Source organism: Choloepus didactylus, chromosome 12, assembly GCF_015220235.1.
Source record: "Choloepus didactylus isolate mChoDid1 chromosome 12, mChoDid1.pri, whole genome shotgun sequence".
NCBI classification, from domain to species: domain Eukaryota; kingdom Metazoa; phylum Chordata; class Mammalia; order Pilosa; family Megalonychidae; genus Choloepus; species Choloepus didactylus.
In genome coordinates this window covers 24,071,559-24,091,261 of record NC_051318.1, presented here as the reverse complement: position 1 = coordinate 24,091,261, position 19,703 = coordinate 24,071,559, and the positions used below count along the sequence as shown (strand labels likewise).

At 34.3% G+C, this 19,703-nt stretch overlaps 1 protein-coding gene across 4 annotated transcripts in view; it reads left to right on the top strand.

The window, feature by feature from the left end:
* Positions 1-19,703, top strand: part of ARHGEF7 (Rho guanine nucleotide exchange factor 7) — a 254,497-nt gene that overhangs the window by 229,988 nt on the left and 4,806 nt on the right. For 2 of the 4 annotated variants that reach the window (XM_037799666.1, XM_037799669.1), the window contains 5 exons: positions 1,231-1,324; positions 6,498-6,587; positions 9,783-9,959; positions 18,540-18,639; positions 18,958-19,012. In XM_037799666.1, the coding sequence (XP_037655594.1) occupies positions 1,231-1,324; positions 6,498-6,587; positions 9,783-9,959; positions 18,540-18,639; positions 18,958-19,012 (516 nt within the window). Of the gene's footprint in view, positions 1-1,230; positions 1,325-6,497; positions 6,588-9,782; positions 9,960-11,420; positions 18,293-18,539; positions 18,640-18,957; positions 19,013-19,703 lie in introns of those variants that run through there. The other 2 variants (XM_037799667.1, XM_037799668.1) reach the window with 2 other exon arrangements.

Sequence of the window (19,703 nt, the reverse complement as noted above, 5' to 3'; positions counted from 1 at the left end):
CTCCGTTTTGTTAAAAAGTTTCATCTCTATAATTATTGTCCAATAAAGTTACTGAGGACTTTTAAGACATAACATTCTAATTAAACAGAAGGGCATTAATTTATTCATCATGAGTTTTTGTCTCTGATAGTCTTGAATTAGGGAAGCTAATTCTAGGCTTTCCAGTCATAGAGCACATATTGTATATATTTCTTCTGGAATTGATTTCTTTCAGATTTCTAAGATTTCTTAAAATACATATTTTTATTTCTACAGAAAAAAAAAATCTAAGAGATAACTTTAAATATCAGGCTTTTTCACTCCATGCTTCCAGTTTGGTTCATCCTGTAGCACATCTCACCTTCTGAATCTTAATTTCTCATTTTAAGAATCATAAATGGTTTATATAATTTGAATGATGCAGAAGTTAGCCTTTTTTGATATCAATATTTAATGTAAGTTTGACAATTGAAACTTCACAACTCCCTCTTCCTCCTTCTACCAATTAGGCTTTCTCTTGCTCATTGAGTTTTACACTTTTCTCTTCTATACCTTTTTAAAAAGATATCTTGTGTTATAAAGGTAAGGGGTAGACCTTTTTTTTTTTTAAACATAATCAATTTGCATGAACATACATATATAGAGCAACCATTGCCAAAGCTCTGTTCCTATCTTCCTCTGCTCTCAAAGCTAATTAACTGATTGCTTATGTCTTTTTTTTCTCCTTTAAAGCTTCACATATTTTCTTAAAGGAATCCCGTTTTTACATACCTTTCCATTAAAAATAGCCTTAGTCTCCTTATCTGTTTCTAGTTAAATGTATCAGATGGGTCCATCCACTCCTCCAAAATTAATAGCCCCCTCCCCGCCCCCTGGGAATAGATGTGGATCTCTTTGTGCATACATTATGCCATGCCAGTTTTCTCTTCCATCCAAACTCTGATAACCAACACAACTTTCATATGTGTTGTTACAATGCTAATGGTATCCAAATAGCACAAGTATAAATGTTTTTATCAGAGTCAAGAAGAAATATTAACCAAGGACTGAAGCTGAAAATAGCTTATTGGTTTTAAATTAATGTTCAGCAGCTGACAAAAATCAGATTACAATGAGAAACGGAGGAAGTTCTGAACAGTAGCTGTAGTACCTTAATATTTCACACCTTAACAGCAACCCTTACTGATAGACCAGTAAAAATTAGTGGTTTGGAGTATTTCAGCAATTTTTTTTTCCTTTTTATTTCCATAGGATCTTAGTAAGAGTCCCAAGACCATGAAAAAACTGCTTCCTAAGCGCAAACCTGAACGTAAACCTTCTGATGAAGAGTTTGCATTGAGGAAAAGTAAGTAAATGTGAATGAAAAGTTTTCATAGAATGGAGAAATGATTGATAGCTTTTCAAAGACTTCAAACAAAAGCCAGGGTTCTGAACCTTAATAGCACTTCTAAAGATACTACGTTATGATATATGGCAGTTGTTTGAGCTTGTGGCATTGATGAAAACAAACCATTTTGGCATTTTTACACAAGCAAGCAGAAGATCAGTATTTGAAGATGCAAAGAAATGTCTGAATGTTAATGATGAAGCATGTGCATATATTTTCTCTTAATAAAATAGGGAGAATCTTAAGGCATATATATTGATTGTATCACATTAGAGGCTGAAAGGAGCATACTAGCTTTGGATTACCTCTGTTTCATCTGTGAAGCTAAGCCAGGTGTAGTTTAGACCTCGAGATCTCACTTGCTGTTCCTATGCCCTTATTTTGCCCATAAAAATTCTACCTACACTTTCTTAAATACAATAATTTCCTGAAGCTTTCAGTCAAGCCACTGACTGAATGTGACTTGTTCTTTTAAAACCTCACGCACATTATTGGTGTCTCTTTTCCATTATACTTATTTATATACTTACACAGTCCCCAATTCTCAAGTATAAATATCTTAAAAACCAAAAGCTGTATCTAATTGAGCTCCAGATTTCTTGTGCAGCCTCTCACAGTGAACACCTTACACACAATAGGTGCTCAGTTGGTGCCTGTTGAGTAACTAGAGCTAATTTTAGAAGCATGGGATTAGGAGGTTTCACTGCTCCTCCCCACTCTTCCATTTCTTCCCAGTGTCTAGACAATTTCCTGATAGTGAAAATCAGGAAGGAAAACCAGACATTAAGTCTAAAAGATTGCTGTGGTACTGTTTAGCGCTAAATGTAAACACTTGAGATAGGTAGATGGTCAAGCCAAGAAAGACAGTGGAGCCAGCCCTTAGAGAAGTTGTCACAGTCTGTCTGCAAGTTCTCTATCTTCCTGCCCCTCAGTCATTTTCTCAGTCTGCCCTGTTTCTGCAGTTACCACCAAGCTCGAAATTTAATGATGTTAACAAATCTGATAAACTCAACTTCTGCCAAAGATGACAAAAAGAAAGCTGCTAGAGATCTTTTATAAGTTTTCACGACTTTCTGAAAATATTACTACTCTTTTTCATCTTCCCCATTTGAGATCCCTCAAGGATTTCATTTCCAAAAGAAGGCTCACAGGAGAGATATTTCTAGTTAGAATCTGAGTAACACTGACATTACACTGAGAAAGGAGGCCATGTAGTGGTTGCGAAGGTGGTCTCTGGAGCCTGACCAATCTGGACTTGAAACCTAGCTCTGCCACTTAGTCACTATGCAACCTTGGCAGGTGATTTATCTCTGAACCTTAATTTTTTTATTCTTAGTGTGAGGTTGATAATAAACTGGAAGAATTAAATGAAATAATGAACCTATAAATTGCTCAAACATTAGCTATTTTATCATCCTCATCATTTTATTTATACTACAATAGGCACTACAGCGAAAGTTGCTGTCCTGCCTATTTATTTTCCACAGATCATAAGCATGCAGGATGCTAAGATACCTGAACAGTGCCATGCTCACAGACCACTTAATGAAATGGTTGGTTGATAAGCAGTGTAGTCTAGTGAAAAGAGCTAGACTTTAGAATCAGACAGCTCTAGAATTGAATACCTGCTCTGCCACTTAATAGCCGTGGAATCTTTCATCTATAAAAGAGGAAGAATACTTGTGCCAGGTCTAGGTATACAGCATAAACAAACCAAAAATCCCTATCCTTATGGAGTTTACATTTTAGTAGAAAGGTACAAGGAGAAAAAAATAATAAAAGATGAGAAGGTTATCTGTTAAGTGCTGCAGAAAAAAATAAACTGGGATAGGGAGTTGGGGTAGGACAGTTTTAAATAGGGTGGCCAGGAAAGGTATTACTGAGATAAGGTCATTTAAATTAGACTTTAAGGAATTTAGGAAGCAAGCCAAGCAGACACCTGTGGAATCACATTCTACGCATGGTCACAAAGACAGGGAGGCAGGAACTTGCATGGAGACCACTGCAGCTGAAGTAGAGTAGTGATGGGGGGAGAGCAGTAAGAGATGAATTCAGAAAATGAGGGAACAGGTAATGCACGGTTACTTTGGTGAATGGAAAGCCATAGTACAGTTTTAACAGATGTTTTGATCTAACTTATGTTTTAATAGGATCACTCTGATTACTGAGTCTATGGGAAGCAAATAGGAGTCAATCGGAGGCAAAGACAGAAACAGTGAGACTAGTTAGGAGGCCTGTTGTAGTAACTCAGGTGGGGGCTAGAGATGGTAGTGGCCTGGACCATGGTGATAACAATGTAGGTGGTAAAAAACGTGAACAGATTTCAGATGTCCTTTGTCATTTTTGGTTGTCACAGTGGGTGGGTACTGCTGGCATCTAGTGAGTAGAGTTCTAAGGATGCTGTTAAACATCCTACAATGCACAGGACAGTCCCCCTACAACAAAGAATTATCTGGCCCAAGCTGTCAATAGCACCGAGATTGAGAACCCTTGACCTACTACAGGGTGTGCTGTTGGATCAGGTATGTGAGGTGTGCAAGAGAGGGAAGTGTCAAGGATGACTCCAAAGCTTTTGACCTGTGCAACTACAAGGATGAGTTATATTTACTGAGATGAGAAGACTATGGGAGGGAGAGGTTTAGGGCTGTGAAGGGAGGAGACATGGAGAAAGACAAAGGACTCATTAAATTTGAGATTTCCTATTAGACATCAGGAGGAAGTAAAAAGTAGACAATTAGATATATGATTCTCAAGCCCATGGGAAAGATCTGTGCTGGTGGTAAAAATCTCAGAATTGTTATCAGTAGTTAGTTGGTATTTCAAGCTAAAGGTTGAAATCATGAAAGGAGTGAGAATAGACAGAGAAGAAAAAAAGTACAAGGCTGGAGTTTTAAGGGACTTCATTGTTGAAGAAGGAACCAGTGGGGTAAAAGGAAAACCAAGCATCTTTATGTGAAATAAAAGAGAAATTTTATTTAAATGATCTTTATGTATGTAAAGATTATATAAATAGTACCTTGTACCTGGTAAGTGCTAAGTAAACTTTGCTCGTTTAAGTCATATTATAATTTCATAAGGTATTGTAATTTTTGTATTAGTTACCTCACTGCTAAAACAAATAACATACAATGGGTTGCTTAAACAATGGGAAATCATTGGCTCATGGTTTTGAGGTTAGGAGAAGACTAAAATCTAGGCAATAGCAAGGTGATGCTTTTTCCCAGAAAACTGGGGCATCCTGAGGCTGGCTGTCAGAGATTCTTGGCCCTTGGCTTTTCTGTCACATGGCAGCGTCTTCTCCTTTTTCTTTCTGTTCTCTTGACTTCGATCTTTGGGCTGCTCCCCACGGCTTCTCTCTGTCCAATTTCTTTTGCTTATAAGGACTTCAGCCATATTGGATCTAGGCCCACCCTCACTGAGTTTGGGCACACCTTAACTAGTAACATCTTCAGAGGTCCTATTTACAAATGGGTTAACACCTGCAGGGCCAGGAGTTGGGACCCGAACATGCCTTTTGTGGGATACACGATTCAGTCCCCAACAACCTTTAGGACATTCAGAATCCTAGACACTTTTCTAGTTCATGGTACATTCTGTGCCATATAGAAAACGTATGTTTTCCTTGTGTTAATTTAATTTCATCTAACTTTTACGATGAAAGGTAGGTCCATATAGAAAATGTATGTTTTCCTTGTGTTAATTTAATTCCATCTAACTTTTACGATGAAAGGTAGGTCAGTAATGACTATTTAAAATTGAATATCTCTCTCAGAAGTCAGTGCTAGCTTTCTGTCTTTATAATGCTTTCTCTGTACTTTGTGTGATACACATTTTGTCTGAAAATAGCGGTCTGGTTATATCAGCCATACAGATATCACTCATAAAGAGCACTCTCCTATTGGCAAAGAGGGAATGGCCTATCTAAGGAAATTACTTTCCATCCTGTCCTGAAATTAAACTATTTTAATGTTGTTTTTCTTACTCCTTAAAGGGGTAGCTTATTATGGGAAATCTCTTAAATGATTGGTCCAGTTAGTAAAATGTAAGTCATTTTCTTGATGGCTATCAAACTCTTGATACTGTAATTTATTCTCTAGTAGTGAATATTTGGTTTGCGTTGTGTATATTTTGCTGTTTTAAAATGACATTGAGGCCTAATTATTATACAACTAAAAATATTTTAGCCTTTCCATGTTTTTTATTAGCGTAGGTAAGCCTTTTAAAAATATATCCAAGTAATATCTTAGAAAATATAGAAACTTCTGCTCTAAACCATAGAATTTGTACAGTAATATGTATAATATTTACTGAGCACCAACTGTGTGTGAGGCACTATGCCTAAGTACTAACACTATTAGATGCTGTAGGTCTGGAAGATTCCATTCCCAGGGCCTCTGAACCCTGGATATAAATGAAGGCCAGTGTCTGAATAATCTGTAATTTAAGGAAGAGTTCTGGCATGACACCTTCAGGCTCCAGGTTGGGCTTTATAAATTTCTGACACCATTGTAAAGAGTCCTGGTGGTAATTTTTAGTTATCAGTGTGTTCTTTCTTAGATTAATTTCCCATTCAAAATCCATGAATCAGAGGGAATGCTCTTTTTAAAGGCTTTTTATCAGTATGGTCAAATTGCCTTTCTGGGAGGTTATACCTATTTTTATTCCTACCAGCTGGCTTAAGAGTTCTTCTTTCCCTATATCTACATCAATTTTGAAAATAATCGGTTTTTTCTGTTTTTGTCAGACTATGTGAAAAATGATACTTTAATTTGCATTTCTTTGTTAGTGAGAATGAGCATGTTTTCTTACTGTCTATATTCTTTTAAATAGCTTCTTCCTATCCCTTCCCCTTTTTTCAATTTGGAGATAGGGAGTGTTGTTTTTCTTATGGATTAATAAGACAACCATTATATATTTAAGGTATTAATTCTTTGCCAGATGTATTACTGATAGAAAATTCTTTTCAAAACTAAAAATATTTGAATATAACTTAGTATTTGAAAAACAGTTATTTGACAAGAAGATAAATGAAGTGATTACCTTAATTGGTTGAATTGATGACTTTACATGCATCTACTTAATTGTACTAATTATTTTTAGTTAAATTTTTAAATGTGCCTTTTGTTGACAGGTACAGCTGCTTTGGAAGAAGATGCTCAGATTCTGAAAGTTATTGAAGCTTATTGCACAAGTGCCAAAACTCGACAAACACTCAATTCAAGTAAGTTTTATTTCACATTAATGTAGTAAGAACTGTAGTGTTTGGTTTGGTTTGGTTTAAATTAATCTAAAATTAATTCCTTGGTTGGGTCCTCACAGCTCATTCATGCATCTGAACTGTTTTTAATGAGTGATGTTTCAGTAGCTTAGCAAGAAACAGAACTACTTGAGCCTGAAGTCTTTAACTCATTTTAAAAGGATCTGAGCTGTCAGTAGAATAACTATGATTTTCTAGGTAACATTCTACTGGGAAATATTTAAGTATAAAGTACTGCCAGAGTTTATAAAATTTTCTTTTGCTTAAAGAAGTTGTGTCTAGAAGACAATGGAAGGTTAACTCCATTAGTTAAATATAGTGTTGGGATTATTTTTAACTTCCTAGAATTGTTATCCAAAATATAAACCTACTGCAAAGGTTCTTTTAGCCACCCTCACCTCTCCCACTCCCCACCCCCCACTATTTTTATGTGATTGCTTTTTTAAATTTTTAGAAATAGACACCAATTAATATTGGTAGATTTCAATACTACCTTAATTTCCCCTGTTTAGTGCATAATATCTTAAATGAAAAAAATGTTGATCTATTTTGTGGGCAATAAAAAGGTTGTTTTTTAATCCTCCCCAGGAATGCAGAGTGTGGAATACAGGATGGTAGAGGCAGGCATAGTAGTGCACTTACTTCTGCAGAAGAAAGGGACTTATTTTTCTCCTTCCTGCTGGCATCTGGATTCTCTGACTGGCTGATACTTTATGAGTGTGCTGGTTCTGGGATGACCATGTTCACTATAGGATGTTCTGTTGTACTTTGGTACTGTTGTTTCTTGTGTTGTTTATTTTTTTGAGAACTAGATTATTTATGTATTACTTGTGGCATAAAAATTGGTTTCTGTTAGATTTTTGTGTTCTCCATTCCCTTTCCACCTTGGCTTTTGGCAAATCACTTTTTCTCACCTCTTCAGTTTCATCACCTGCAAAATGATGGTTAAAATTAGTGTGATGTTTTTATTTTAAATGAATGCTGGGCACAAAAAAAAGGGACGGGGGGTAGTTATTTTCAACTGCTTTAACTTTTGTTAAAGATAACTACAGCTGTAAAGATAGGGCTAGCGGGATTAAATCCTAGGTTGAATCTGCAGATTCTCCAGAAACTTCTTCGTGGCCAATATTTAACATATTCTGCCTTTGTCATTAAGACTTTTTACCAAGCATCAACACTGTTATCTTTTGGATGTACTCTCTGGTGAAAATGACTATTCATAGTAAGTAGTTAGTAGAGTAGGAAAGAAATGGAAAGTCCTGGATCACCTATCAAAATGTAGAAATAGTGTATGTATACTCAAGCACTTACTTGTAAACAGATTATTGTGACATAAGGTATTACAGTTTCATTTATTTGATAGGGATTGTGTTTAGATTTAGATTTTTTTTAATTAGTCATTTCATTTTCAATTACTTGAAATAAAATTTTAACCCAGTAGTCTCAGATGAACAGACCAGATTGCTTGAGCTTTGTGTTTTAGTGCAAGCCACCTTTTTTTCATAAGAGACAGTGCCATATAATATGTTTATGGCTTTGCATCTTCTGGCTGCCTGAAAGGATTGCCCATAATTTGTGCAGATGTTTCTTATCACGTTGCCTATTATATATCTCTCTTCTACAAGAAAAGCATTGGACAATACATTGATTTTTCATTTTTTAATTTGATATTATGGGCAAACAAACCACTCTGGCCTCAGACGGATTATAGTCATATGTGGCCTTAAACCTAATATTCTTAAGATAGTGATAAGAGAAATTAATCCTTTTTGCTATAAAGGTGGTGTACTTCCTTATCCAGACAATTTGGAAAAGGTTTCATAGTGAAAGCAACTTTTTCCACATTCAGTGCTTACTAAAAACAATTTTAGAAGAGTGATATGTTTTACCTAAAATTCTCTTCTGTTCAGTATATATTTGGATACCAGAAAGACATTATAAACCAAACATCTTTGGTACTGATTCCTATCTCATGGAAGTAATATCCCTCAGTGAATTTTGTGATTTCATTTTAAGGAACCCCAAATAGGCCATGTCTTATTATGGTTTGGAAACAGAATTAACTTTGATCCAAAAAGGACTAATGAAGGACTCAGTAGTTGTTGTGGTTTGCTGTTAAAAATCATAAAGGAGACCCTCTTGTTTCTCATTTAGTATGTACTTAAAGGACCCTCCACTTTCTTACCTGTTTCCAGTTCTATTTGTTTCTCAATCATAATTGCTTGGCCAGTTTCATTGATCACAATTGCCAAATACTCATGGGGTTATTTCTGTTCTTTCATTTTGTACCTACCTCCTTCTTTTGCCCTCCTTTTAATATAGTGGTATACCAGTTCATATCTCTATTCCTGACAATAAGGGTCTGCATCAAGGTTGGTAACATTGTTAACAGACATGGCTTCCCATTATCCATTTCCATTGGCTGAACCCTGGAGAGCACTGTCATGGGGATCTACTGTACTCAATAAATAGTGGAATGAGGGGAGGTGGGTGAAACTAGAGGGAAATGGACCCTTATTTAATTCCTTTCTTCACTCTGAAAATTTCAGTGGTTATATCTTGATAAGGTAAGTTTAGACCCCCATCATTAGGATGACTTCTGGTGATTTATAGTCTTGACAGAGAGATAGCTGAAGTAAGTCAAAATCCTTTGAAACTATTTTGCATATAATATATTCACTTAATGAAAAAGAAACAATTTTTAGTTAGCCACATAAATGATTCCTCTTATAAGTAATGTCTTAAATGAGGCTATTGGTTATTTAATGTGGAATTGAGTTGGTTAATTGTCACATGTTTATAGAATCATTTTCTGGAACTGGGCTCAATTTATAAAGATTTCTTAAGTGAGGGCTTTATAGCAGTAACTTAATAAGAACAATTTGGAAACAATATCATGATTTAGGTTTATTTAATAATGATTGATAAAGTTTTATTCTAAGAGTTGTGCTAATTTCGTTATTAAAACCCAGCCATAAATAAGGATAAATAAACATTGATGACATTTTTTTTAACAATATTTTCTCTTTTCCTTCTCTTCCCATCATCTTTTGCTTTTGTTTTCATGTTTTTTGGTTGTGGCTATTCCTGTTCGTTTTCCTCGTCATCCCACCTTTGCCTATCCACATCTGTCATTTCATTTCACCCATACATCCTTAGCATGGCAAGGCACTGACCTGATGCATAATCACGTCTTGGCTGATGATGACCAATCAAGTCTAGACTCCTTGGGTCGTCGCAGTAGCCTTTCTCGTTTGGAGCCTTCAGACCTCTCAGAAGACTCTGACTATGACAGTATATGGACAGCCCATAGTTACAGAATGGGTTCTACATCTCGTAAGAGCTGTTGCTCATATATCTCTCACCAGAACTAATGCACTTCTGAGCTTTTCTTAACAAATGCTTGTTGTATCACAGCCTGCTTTTCTTAGATGTTTTCTTGCTGTTCCTTGTCTCTTTTAATGTGATATTTTAACAACTTTTGAGAGCATTTCTGGTATTTTCCATTGTACCTTGTGGAGACTTGATTGCCAATTTTAGTATACATTCTAATTACTGACTATTGAAGGGAGATGGTATATTCACATAAGCCTATAATGGAGGGGTTCTTTTTTAATGGCTGGTTGTTGATTTATAGCTCCAAATGGTTTGGTTTTTTATTATCAGTGTAGCAACTGTTTCATTTCTTTTTTGGATACAGCTCTATGAACACTTTTATATTTTATACTACAACCATACAGGTTTGTGATCTTAAGTGCCAGCAATATGGAGGAGACTTTAGCCTTATAGTGATCTAAAATTTTCATGTGTAATTACTCATTAAGTAGTTGTGGAGAGAGAAATAAATACGCAACAAAAGTACTGTAAATTCAATTCAGATAACTGTTTCTGAGGAATCCGTAAGAGATTTGGTAACCATGAAGAATGATCTGTTTATGTTGCTAGCATGGGTTCTTTGCAGATGTAATGAAGAGTCTGCTTCATGTGTTTTAAGAGATTGTCTTCACCACCCACAGCTCTGTGCTCTTCAGTATACTCTCATTATAGCAGTCTTTGTTTCCCATTTGGCCATGATATTGGGAGTTCTCTCCAAAGGCAAACTTTGCTATCAGTGTTCAGGCATTCCCTTTGATCATCACACCAAACTTTCTTTAACTGGAGTAATTTCTATTATATGGTACCTGGCCAACCTGTACCAGTCTACTAAAGGTTTAAGGTTCAAAATCTGAGGCATTCTGTTTCTGAACTTGTAGTTGAGACTGAGTTTAGATAGGCATTTGCTATACTTTAGTCACAGCTTGGCTGCACCCCTGACATTCATACTTATGCTAGCTATAACAGCCTTGATCCCATTATTTGTTTTCAAGAACTAGCTGCAGTGAAACTCCATTTACAGCAACCCCTGTAGTGTATAATCCTAATTCTTTATCATAATGGGATATCTAAGTCAATTGAAGAAGACATACTAGGTTGCCATGTAACTCACTTCTATAAGAAAATCTCAGATTTGGGTTGCGGGGAGGAACTCCCCCTCTTTTGGGGATTTGTTGTAAGGAGATTTCACTGGCCTCACTCAGACTAATTTTTTCTTCAAAAAGAACTGAATGTGACATGGTACATTTAGTTGTAGCATTCAAATCGCATCTGGTCGTTACTATAAAGGGGAAAAATTGTGTTCTCTTCAACTCACAATGTATTTAGTGTCAAATTGGAACCTTACGGTTATATTATAAACATTTAACTTCTGAAAGTAAGATGCCATAATAAATTGGGAATAACATTTTTTCCTTTCTTTAGGATTGCTGTAATTCCAGGTGGCTGTGATTTCTCTCTTCTTCCATCACCCCACTTCTTCACCAAATCCATGTATTCAGTGTTCTGATTTTGTTTACTCAGTGATAACTCTGATGCAATACATGATTGTTTCCTGGGAATTGGGTCCTGAGGTGCTAGTGAACAAGCCCAGAGGTGCTAGTGAACTTCTACCACTGACATATTTTTTAGAAAGTTATACAGCTTTATTACTTCATGATATAAGTTGATTGCACAGAAATCTCTTACTGAGGTCATTAGGAAAACTGATAATTTCAAATATTTGTCTGTTCTCAAGTAGCTACTGAACTACTTATGTCATCTGGAGATTTCATATTTTTTTAATATCAACCAGTGTATAAATAAGAAAGTTGAGGAACGATCTTTTAAAATTAGTCAGAGCCCAGTATTAATCCACAGTGAAAGTGGGGTTTATGTATGTTCAGCAAAATGGCAATGAAACTTTTGGAAATATGATAACTGCAAAATTTATATACTTAGTATCATGCAATGAATTTAGAAGCAATTTAGTTTTGTTTTATATTACATAGAATAGTCACCTTTTCTGATATTAATAGTAAAATATATTTTTGTTTGCTTTGGGACTGTAATAATTAGCGCATTGGTTTAAATGCCTTTGCCATGCCTTAGTAAACTTGAGTTGCATATGTCATGCGCTATATAAACCACAACATGGAAATGAAGTTGCTGCACTTGAGCGTTTCTTTAACACCAAATATCATTTGGGTTATTCTGATTAGACATTTTAATTGATAATCTATACACCAAAGTTTGACAATTTGCCACTATTCTTTTTTGTACTAGATAAAACCGTTAAGATGATGATTTTCTTTGATGCAAAGATCACTGCGGGATAATAATCTGGCTTTTTGTTTGTTTTGATTTGTTTTGAATGTCTGACACCATTAGCTTTTGTGACCTGATTAGAAGTGTTAGTGCCACAGGCCTAAAAAAAAAAAAAATTCTAATGTGGCAATGGTGATATGATGTCCAAAGGGTCAGTGTTTCTATTTTGTGGAATTTTAGTCATGCTGATAATAGTATCTTATGTTTATGCAATTTTGTAATTTGTATGTGTACAGTTAGTATTATAATGAAAGGATGAAGACCCTGAATTAGAAGGTAGGTTTAAGCCATCAGTCCCTTTGCAAATGGCTTAAATGGTGTTCCCATTGAATTAATACTTGCCATAAGTATTTAATAAGCTATATCATTTGTGTGTTTTGCATAAAATTGCCAAAACACAGTAATGTGTATATAGTGGTATCAGACCTTGGGGGAAAAGTCTATATTGTGTTTTTTATCTGTGAATGGGAAAAGCCATTTTTAGTAGGTTACTGCCATTTGGAAAAATCTACTGGATGTATATCTGAATGTTACATTGTATTGTACAGTATATGCATATTAATTGTTTGTGGTTGCATATGGCAATGAAGTGTTTGTTTTATATAAAAAAGACATCTGTTATGTACAGTTGAAATAAATTTTGCATTTGCTAGCCTGTGGCTTTTAATATTTGTTACATGGGGGGAGGGAGGAACAGCATAGTTGACAGTTTAATATTATTTGGCTGTTCTCCTGAAGGTAGCATTTTACAAAGGAAAGCCAGGTAGTAGAACATTTTCTGTCTGCCTTGATAGAAAAGGTTGTACTTTCTTAGGGTTAAATATATTCTGGACACTATAAGGTCACTCCTTGAATATCTTTTATTTCATCTATTTCCCTTTTATTATTATTGTTTTAAAATAAGTTTCAGTCACTGGATGATCTGTCTTCAGGAAGAAGCATCTTCATTTTTTGTGCATAAATGGAAAAAAGCACAACTTTAAAAGATTTTTATTTAGAATAAGATCAGTTTTTAATTTTTGTTTTATAGAATACCTGCCTGGCTGACTAGGGGAAAGAGAAATGAAGGAAAAGAAAAAGAAATACATTGTACTAGAAGCAGGACTAGGTGATGATTCAAAATAAAGAAAACACATGATAAATATAAATAATTTTCTAAAAATAATATTTACTTTTTCTTCTAACTGAAAAAAATGAATTCAAATCTTATCATAGCCATAAATAACAAAATGGCCTTAACTGGCTTTCGGGGAGGTTTTATTAAATAGAATTTTTAAGTGTAATGTTTTGTTCCAGTCTGTAATTTATTTTAATTTCAATTGAGAATAATTAATTGCAAATTTTAGAAATATTACTAATTGAAGAAGTAGTGTGAGTTTGGCCACAAATGTACTAGAATCCTAGCCAAATAGGCAGATATTCTTTTCTGATGAACTTAAAATGTTTTTAGGCTTTTGTCACACTCGGACTCACATATGCATGTGTGTATACATACACCCACACACATATCCTGAGTTTGACCCACTTAGAGGAAGTTATTTCTGAAGCAGTTAGTTGTTTGTAGTCAATCAATGCCCTACGAATGGTGTTCTGACACCAAGATGACCACAGTGGAATGGGACTTGGGAGTCCTAGAGTATTGATCCTAACTGTTGCTGCCTTCTCTCTGAGACTATTTTTGTCTATAAAGTTAAGAGTAAGTCTGTATTTCTCAAGCAGAGGCTCACAGTCCTCTGGGGATCTGTGAGTTTTTTGTGTGGGGAGAATTCTAAGACATCTCAGTTTTAAATTTTTTGTTCGTTTTAATATAAATATGTCCTCAGGCTTCTGGCTCACTGCCTTATGAGTGAGTGTTGCCATATGATCCCAGTGCCTGCATTTGTGTCCACGACTACCTTGGCACCAAAGTGATCATTGATAATGGCAATGTTGCACTGCAGTGCAGTGTTGCACTGTTTCACAGTGGGAATTTTATGGGTAGACCCTGAGAATCCTCAGGCATATTCTTAGAGTCCTCAAGGCTGAGAAATGCTGGATTGGTGCTAAGTACAAATTGTTTAATTAATTTCGTGTTTTTCTATTGCCGTCCCTATACTGCAAACAAAACAAAACAAACCAACAACTGTATGTATGTATTTATAGGCAAACACAAGGCTATAGACTAGTCTCACACTCTTCAAACGGTTGTCCAGAAAACCACAAGATACTAATATTGATGTGGGAGGGGAAAAGAAAGTTGAACACTCAAACGAATATAGGAAGTACTAAGTTAAATAAGTGTTTTTACTAAACATTAGCAAAGCCTTTAATATGCTAAATGTTATGCTGTAAATCTCCATGAAGCAGTTATAGTATACAGCCTTTTCTGAAATTATTTGTTACAGAAGCTTTGATATCTCCTGGAAACACAAAACTTCCAGCAGAAATCTTGACTGTATTAAAACCATCATGAACATGTTTGTTGTCTGGATCCATGTTAGATGATTTTAAAATAAAGAGATATAACATTCTGGTAGTTCTTTTCTTAAGTTGTTTTTCCAAACTAGGTTATTCAGGGAAAACATGCGGATAACTCTAAAAAAAAATCTCTGAGATACTTGTTTAATCTGTGTATTTTCTAAAACTTTGTTCTTTGAGAAATAGCCAACTTATTTGTAAACCTGGCTGGAAAATACTCCTTTATGGTTTTTCTGAAAGGTTATACATTTTTAAAGTCACCTTAGAAAAATATTTTATATTAAAGCTAAGCAAATTATTAGCGTTACATGGATTTCTATGAAGGCTAATAAATAATCTTCATTTAAAAGCCTCCTAGCTAACCACTGGATCCACAAATGACATTTTTTTTAACATTGGCAAAAATTTCAAGAATCAGGTAGTTAGTACATTCTTTCTATAATATTCCCAAACTTATGTTTTTATAAAATAATAAATCCTTCTTGTGTGCTTTAAGTGTATTTGTAGAAATAAGAACTATGTCATGTGTATGCAACTGTTGGCCAGTTATTACAGGTTCTAGTTCCTCCCTCAAATTAATTTAGTTATGTTATATAATGGAATTTAAGGCTTTTATATTTCTGAATACATTCAGTAAAAGATATTTATAAAATACATTTTTAAATTAATCCTCAGAACAACTATGTGTAATGGTGGTTAGTTTTGTTATTTTCTTTTACAAATAATGAAATGAAAACCCACTGGTTAAGTGATGTGCCTATTTTCTTAAAAAAAAAAAAAACTCACCACAAAAGGGAGTATAAAATGCACAGCCTCCAGCTGGGTGTTGCTCTGTTCATTCAGTCACAGCACCTCTGTAAAACAGTCAACCACATTTCTTACCTTTTTTTATTTTTTTAACAAAGTGGACGTCCTTTTTGGTGTTATTTTGTTTTTCATCAGACTTTAATGCTGAAAACATAATGTAAACAGGCTTTCTAGGAAGCTAGAAGATGCAAAAATAATTGAAGTACGTAGAATTTATCTTGACATAATTGGCACAAAATCATTTTTGTAACCTGTTGTTAATCCATTTGAAGAAATATTTTATTGTAAATTGTATGTGACAAATACAACTGATACTCCTTTTACATTTGAATATAATAGTCATCTGGACTCAAAAGAATACAACTATGTAATTTATAACAGTGGAAAAGCTTAAGAATCAACTAAATTGTTCGACATATCAGTTTGCTTCTCTTTGCAGGGGAAATTAACTGAAGCCATTTATTTTCTACACATGTGGTATAAAAATGTGACTATGACCTTTTTGTATTTTTTTTCTGAGTAACATTTGCATTTGTATCAGAAGCATAGAATTTCCCTCAGCCTACAGAAACTCTTAACCTAGCAAGTGTCTACATGCTCTCTCTATAATTTGTTTCGTGTATCAGTTTCCTTCACAACAGTTATTTTCCCATGTGCTCCAAATGTCCAGGCAGCATTCCCCATTCCCAGTAAGGGTTTAGAAGAAATAACACTGTCACCCTACAGCCAACAGAGCCCTGTGATTTTTAGGGAACTGGTGCAGGCAGCACTCTGTGCCATGCTTCCGTCATTCAGAAGTTGCGTTTCTGACCTTGTTTTCTGAATCCTGTCAGGTTTCTGAGGAGGCAGATTATCGTCAGTATAATGTTGTTTTTAAAAATATGTTCCTTTTCACAGTATGTTATGTTTGGTTTGGAAAATAATTCCCTGGCTATCCATAGGTAGTATGAATAAAGCAACACTTCCCTCTCCCTGACAAATCTGTTGATAAAGTGTTTATTATATTTTAGTGTGAGAGGTTTTTGTTTGTTTTGTTTGCTTTTTATTTTATGCTAAAACATCGGTAAAAGGGTCTTCTTTGAAATAGTATTTAACAAGTTTGTTTATAAATATTCTAGACTATACTAGCTTATTACAACTTGTAACAAAATGCTAAGTAATATATTTGATCATAATTCTAAAATTCTTAATACATATAAAAGCCCTTCCCTATAGTGGTAATATAAATTTATATATATAGCTTGATGGTTGTGCTGTGTAACATAGAAATGTACTTGAGTGCTTACCAAGAGCTTAATTTTATCATCTTATACATGAGATAACAACATCTTAATTTTGTTTAGTTCTTGACTATGATTTTACGTTTCTTGTATTTGGTACTCATAGCAGTCTTGAGATAGGTGGTAGAGCAAGTGTTACCATCCCTGTTTTGCAGATGTGGAAATGGCAGCATAGGGAGATTGTGATTTGCCCAAGGTCACATGGCCAATAGATTCAAATTCTTTTCCCATTAGCATGCTACCTTAGAAATGATAAAAGATATTCTTTGGACAACAGTAACATTTTTTGAAACCCCTTGTTATCAGACTTTCACATTAATAGTTCACCTTGTTCCAAAATAATTTTAAAATAAAATACTGGTAAAACTATTCTTTAAAATAGTATCTTTTAAAAAAGAAGGAGGCAGAAAAGGTGATTCTAAGAGACTGCTTACATTGGTTATGTTAACATCATTTAATTTTATAAAGATCAAGACTTCTAAATAAAAATACATACATACACACACAAAATAAATTTTTAAAAAACTAAAAAAAAAAAAAACATGTCTTTTAAACATTTGCATTACACTGAATTTTCCCATGATAGTGAGGATATTAAACAAGTGCCATTCTTATAAGTTCATTAACTTTTAGAAAGACAAAGGGAAACCAGAAAAACTAAAAATCCAGCAAGTTGAACTACCATTTCCATAAATAATAAGCATATCTCAAAAATAAGTGTATTTTCTAAAATGGATGAATATTTAATTTATGACAACGATCCCATTTGCAAGAGTTTGTGTTCTTTGGTAGATTATATCCTTTCTCAAATTTGTGTCGGATGCAGTTTTTCAAAAATATAAGTGATATAGTGCTCTGTAATCTTCAAGACAAGATTATTTTCTTTAAGAAAATATTATATTCTCCTTGCATCCTTAAATGAGATTTGATTCTCTTTCCTTACCCTTTAAAATAAATATTTGGACTAAACAATTTCTAAAGTACACATTTTGCAACAAATATTTATTGAGAGGCTACTCTGTGCAAGATACTGTGCTGGGTGTTGGTTAAATGAGATAAAAGTTCTTTTGACATTGTAATGATTTAATTCTTTTCATTTGGAAAAATGTTCTTATTCCAGGGAATGTAGAATAAAGTTTTCATGAAAGAACAAAAAATTAAGTTTTTACTCTTTCTAAACAATGTACCATAATATTTTTATTTTACTTTTAAATGTCACTACAGATTTAAATGTTTTAATTGCCAGTTTGTTAATTTGTAAACACTCAGTGTTTATGGTTTGCATGGTCTGATGTGTCTTTCTAAATTACCTGAAATGATACAATGGCTCAAAATTTGGGTGAATATCCAGGGCAATATGGTCAGAAGTATTAATCTACCTGTTGAAAATTTCAGATTCAGAAATTGAAGTTTAATAAATTGCAAAAAAAAAAAAAAAAAAAAAAAGGCTGATGTTTCCTATCCTCTCTAATGCTTTAGGCATCAAAAAGACTGTGGGTTTGGTTGGAGAGGGGAAGAGAAAATTGGTAAAAGATGCCCTTAACTAGTGTGTCTTGATGAAAATTATTTTTAATCACAGTCTCTGCAATTTAATATTTAAGTAAGTGTTCTGTAGTCAAGTTCTTTTTCTTAATACTGTCACTGTATTTATCTGCAGTTTTGTTGTTTTGTTTTTTTTTTTCAATGATCCTAGGTTCACGCAAAGAATCTGCTCCACAAGTCTTGCTTCCAGAAGAAGAGAAAATTATAGTAGAAGAAACTAAAAGTAATGGTCAGACAGTGATAGAAGAAAAGTAAGATGTCTTCCAATATTTTAAAGCCAGCATGCAACCTCTGCAAGGTTGTAGCACTGAAGTCAGAAAAATTTCCTGAGGGCTGGGGTATAGCTTCTAAAACTTTTTTTTTCATAGATTGGAGTTAACCTTGACTAAGGTTTAAGCTACCATACACAGAAATTGGTTGTTTTAAAGGGTACAAATTCAAATATATTAAATAAGACAGAGCAACATTATTTCATTTAACATGGTACCATTAGTTTTTCTCTGATGAAGAGTTTCATATTCTCTTTTTTCTTGTCCTTATTTATGTGTTTATTCTGTTTTCTATTTCAGAAGTCTTGTTGATACCGTGTATGCATTAAAGGATGAAGTTCAAGAATTAAGGCAGGTGAGTATTGATCTGTTCTTTAATCTTTGGTTTGTGTAAGTGGGAGTAAAAAGGAAAACACTATTAAAAATGAAGCTGATTATATATAAGCAACAAAATACTAAAAGGATATCATGCCTTTAAAAATTATAGACCATAAAACAGTTGGTCTTATGTCTGATAAACCCAAAAATGAATTTTTAAAGTAACTTGTTTAAATTCTTTAACTACACTGTTTTTGATCTCTGAACCATCCTTTTGGAATAGTAATTTAAAATATCTAAAAGCTATTTGAGTTAAAAACTTTATTAGGTGCTTGCTGTGAATTAGCCTCTTCCATTATTGATGTGAGTAATGTATAGTGCTTGTTCTTGATAAGCCAGATCAACAAGTAACCTAAACTTCATTAGTTATTTTAGGAAGAATCTACAAATGGCTTTGGTCATAGATGTGGGAGCAATTAGTCTTGTCCGACAAGGTTTTAGAGAGGAGGTGGCATGGAAATTGGGTTTGCCAAATGTATAGGATACAAGCAAAAGAGAAGAATAAGAATAACGTGGTCTGGTGTGGCTGCCGGGTAGAAATGGTGAAGGGGTTGGACAGACAGTCAGAGGTGTAGGATGCAGTAGGAATCTAGAACATTCTCTCACTGCTTCAGTTGCTCAGCCATTCCTTGTGATGTCCATAGCAACTTCTAGGTATTTATCTTCTC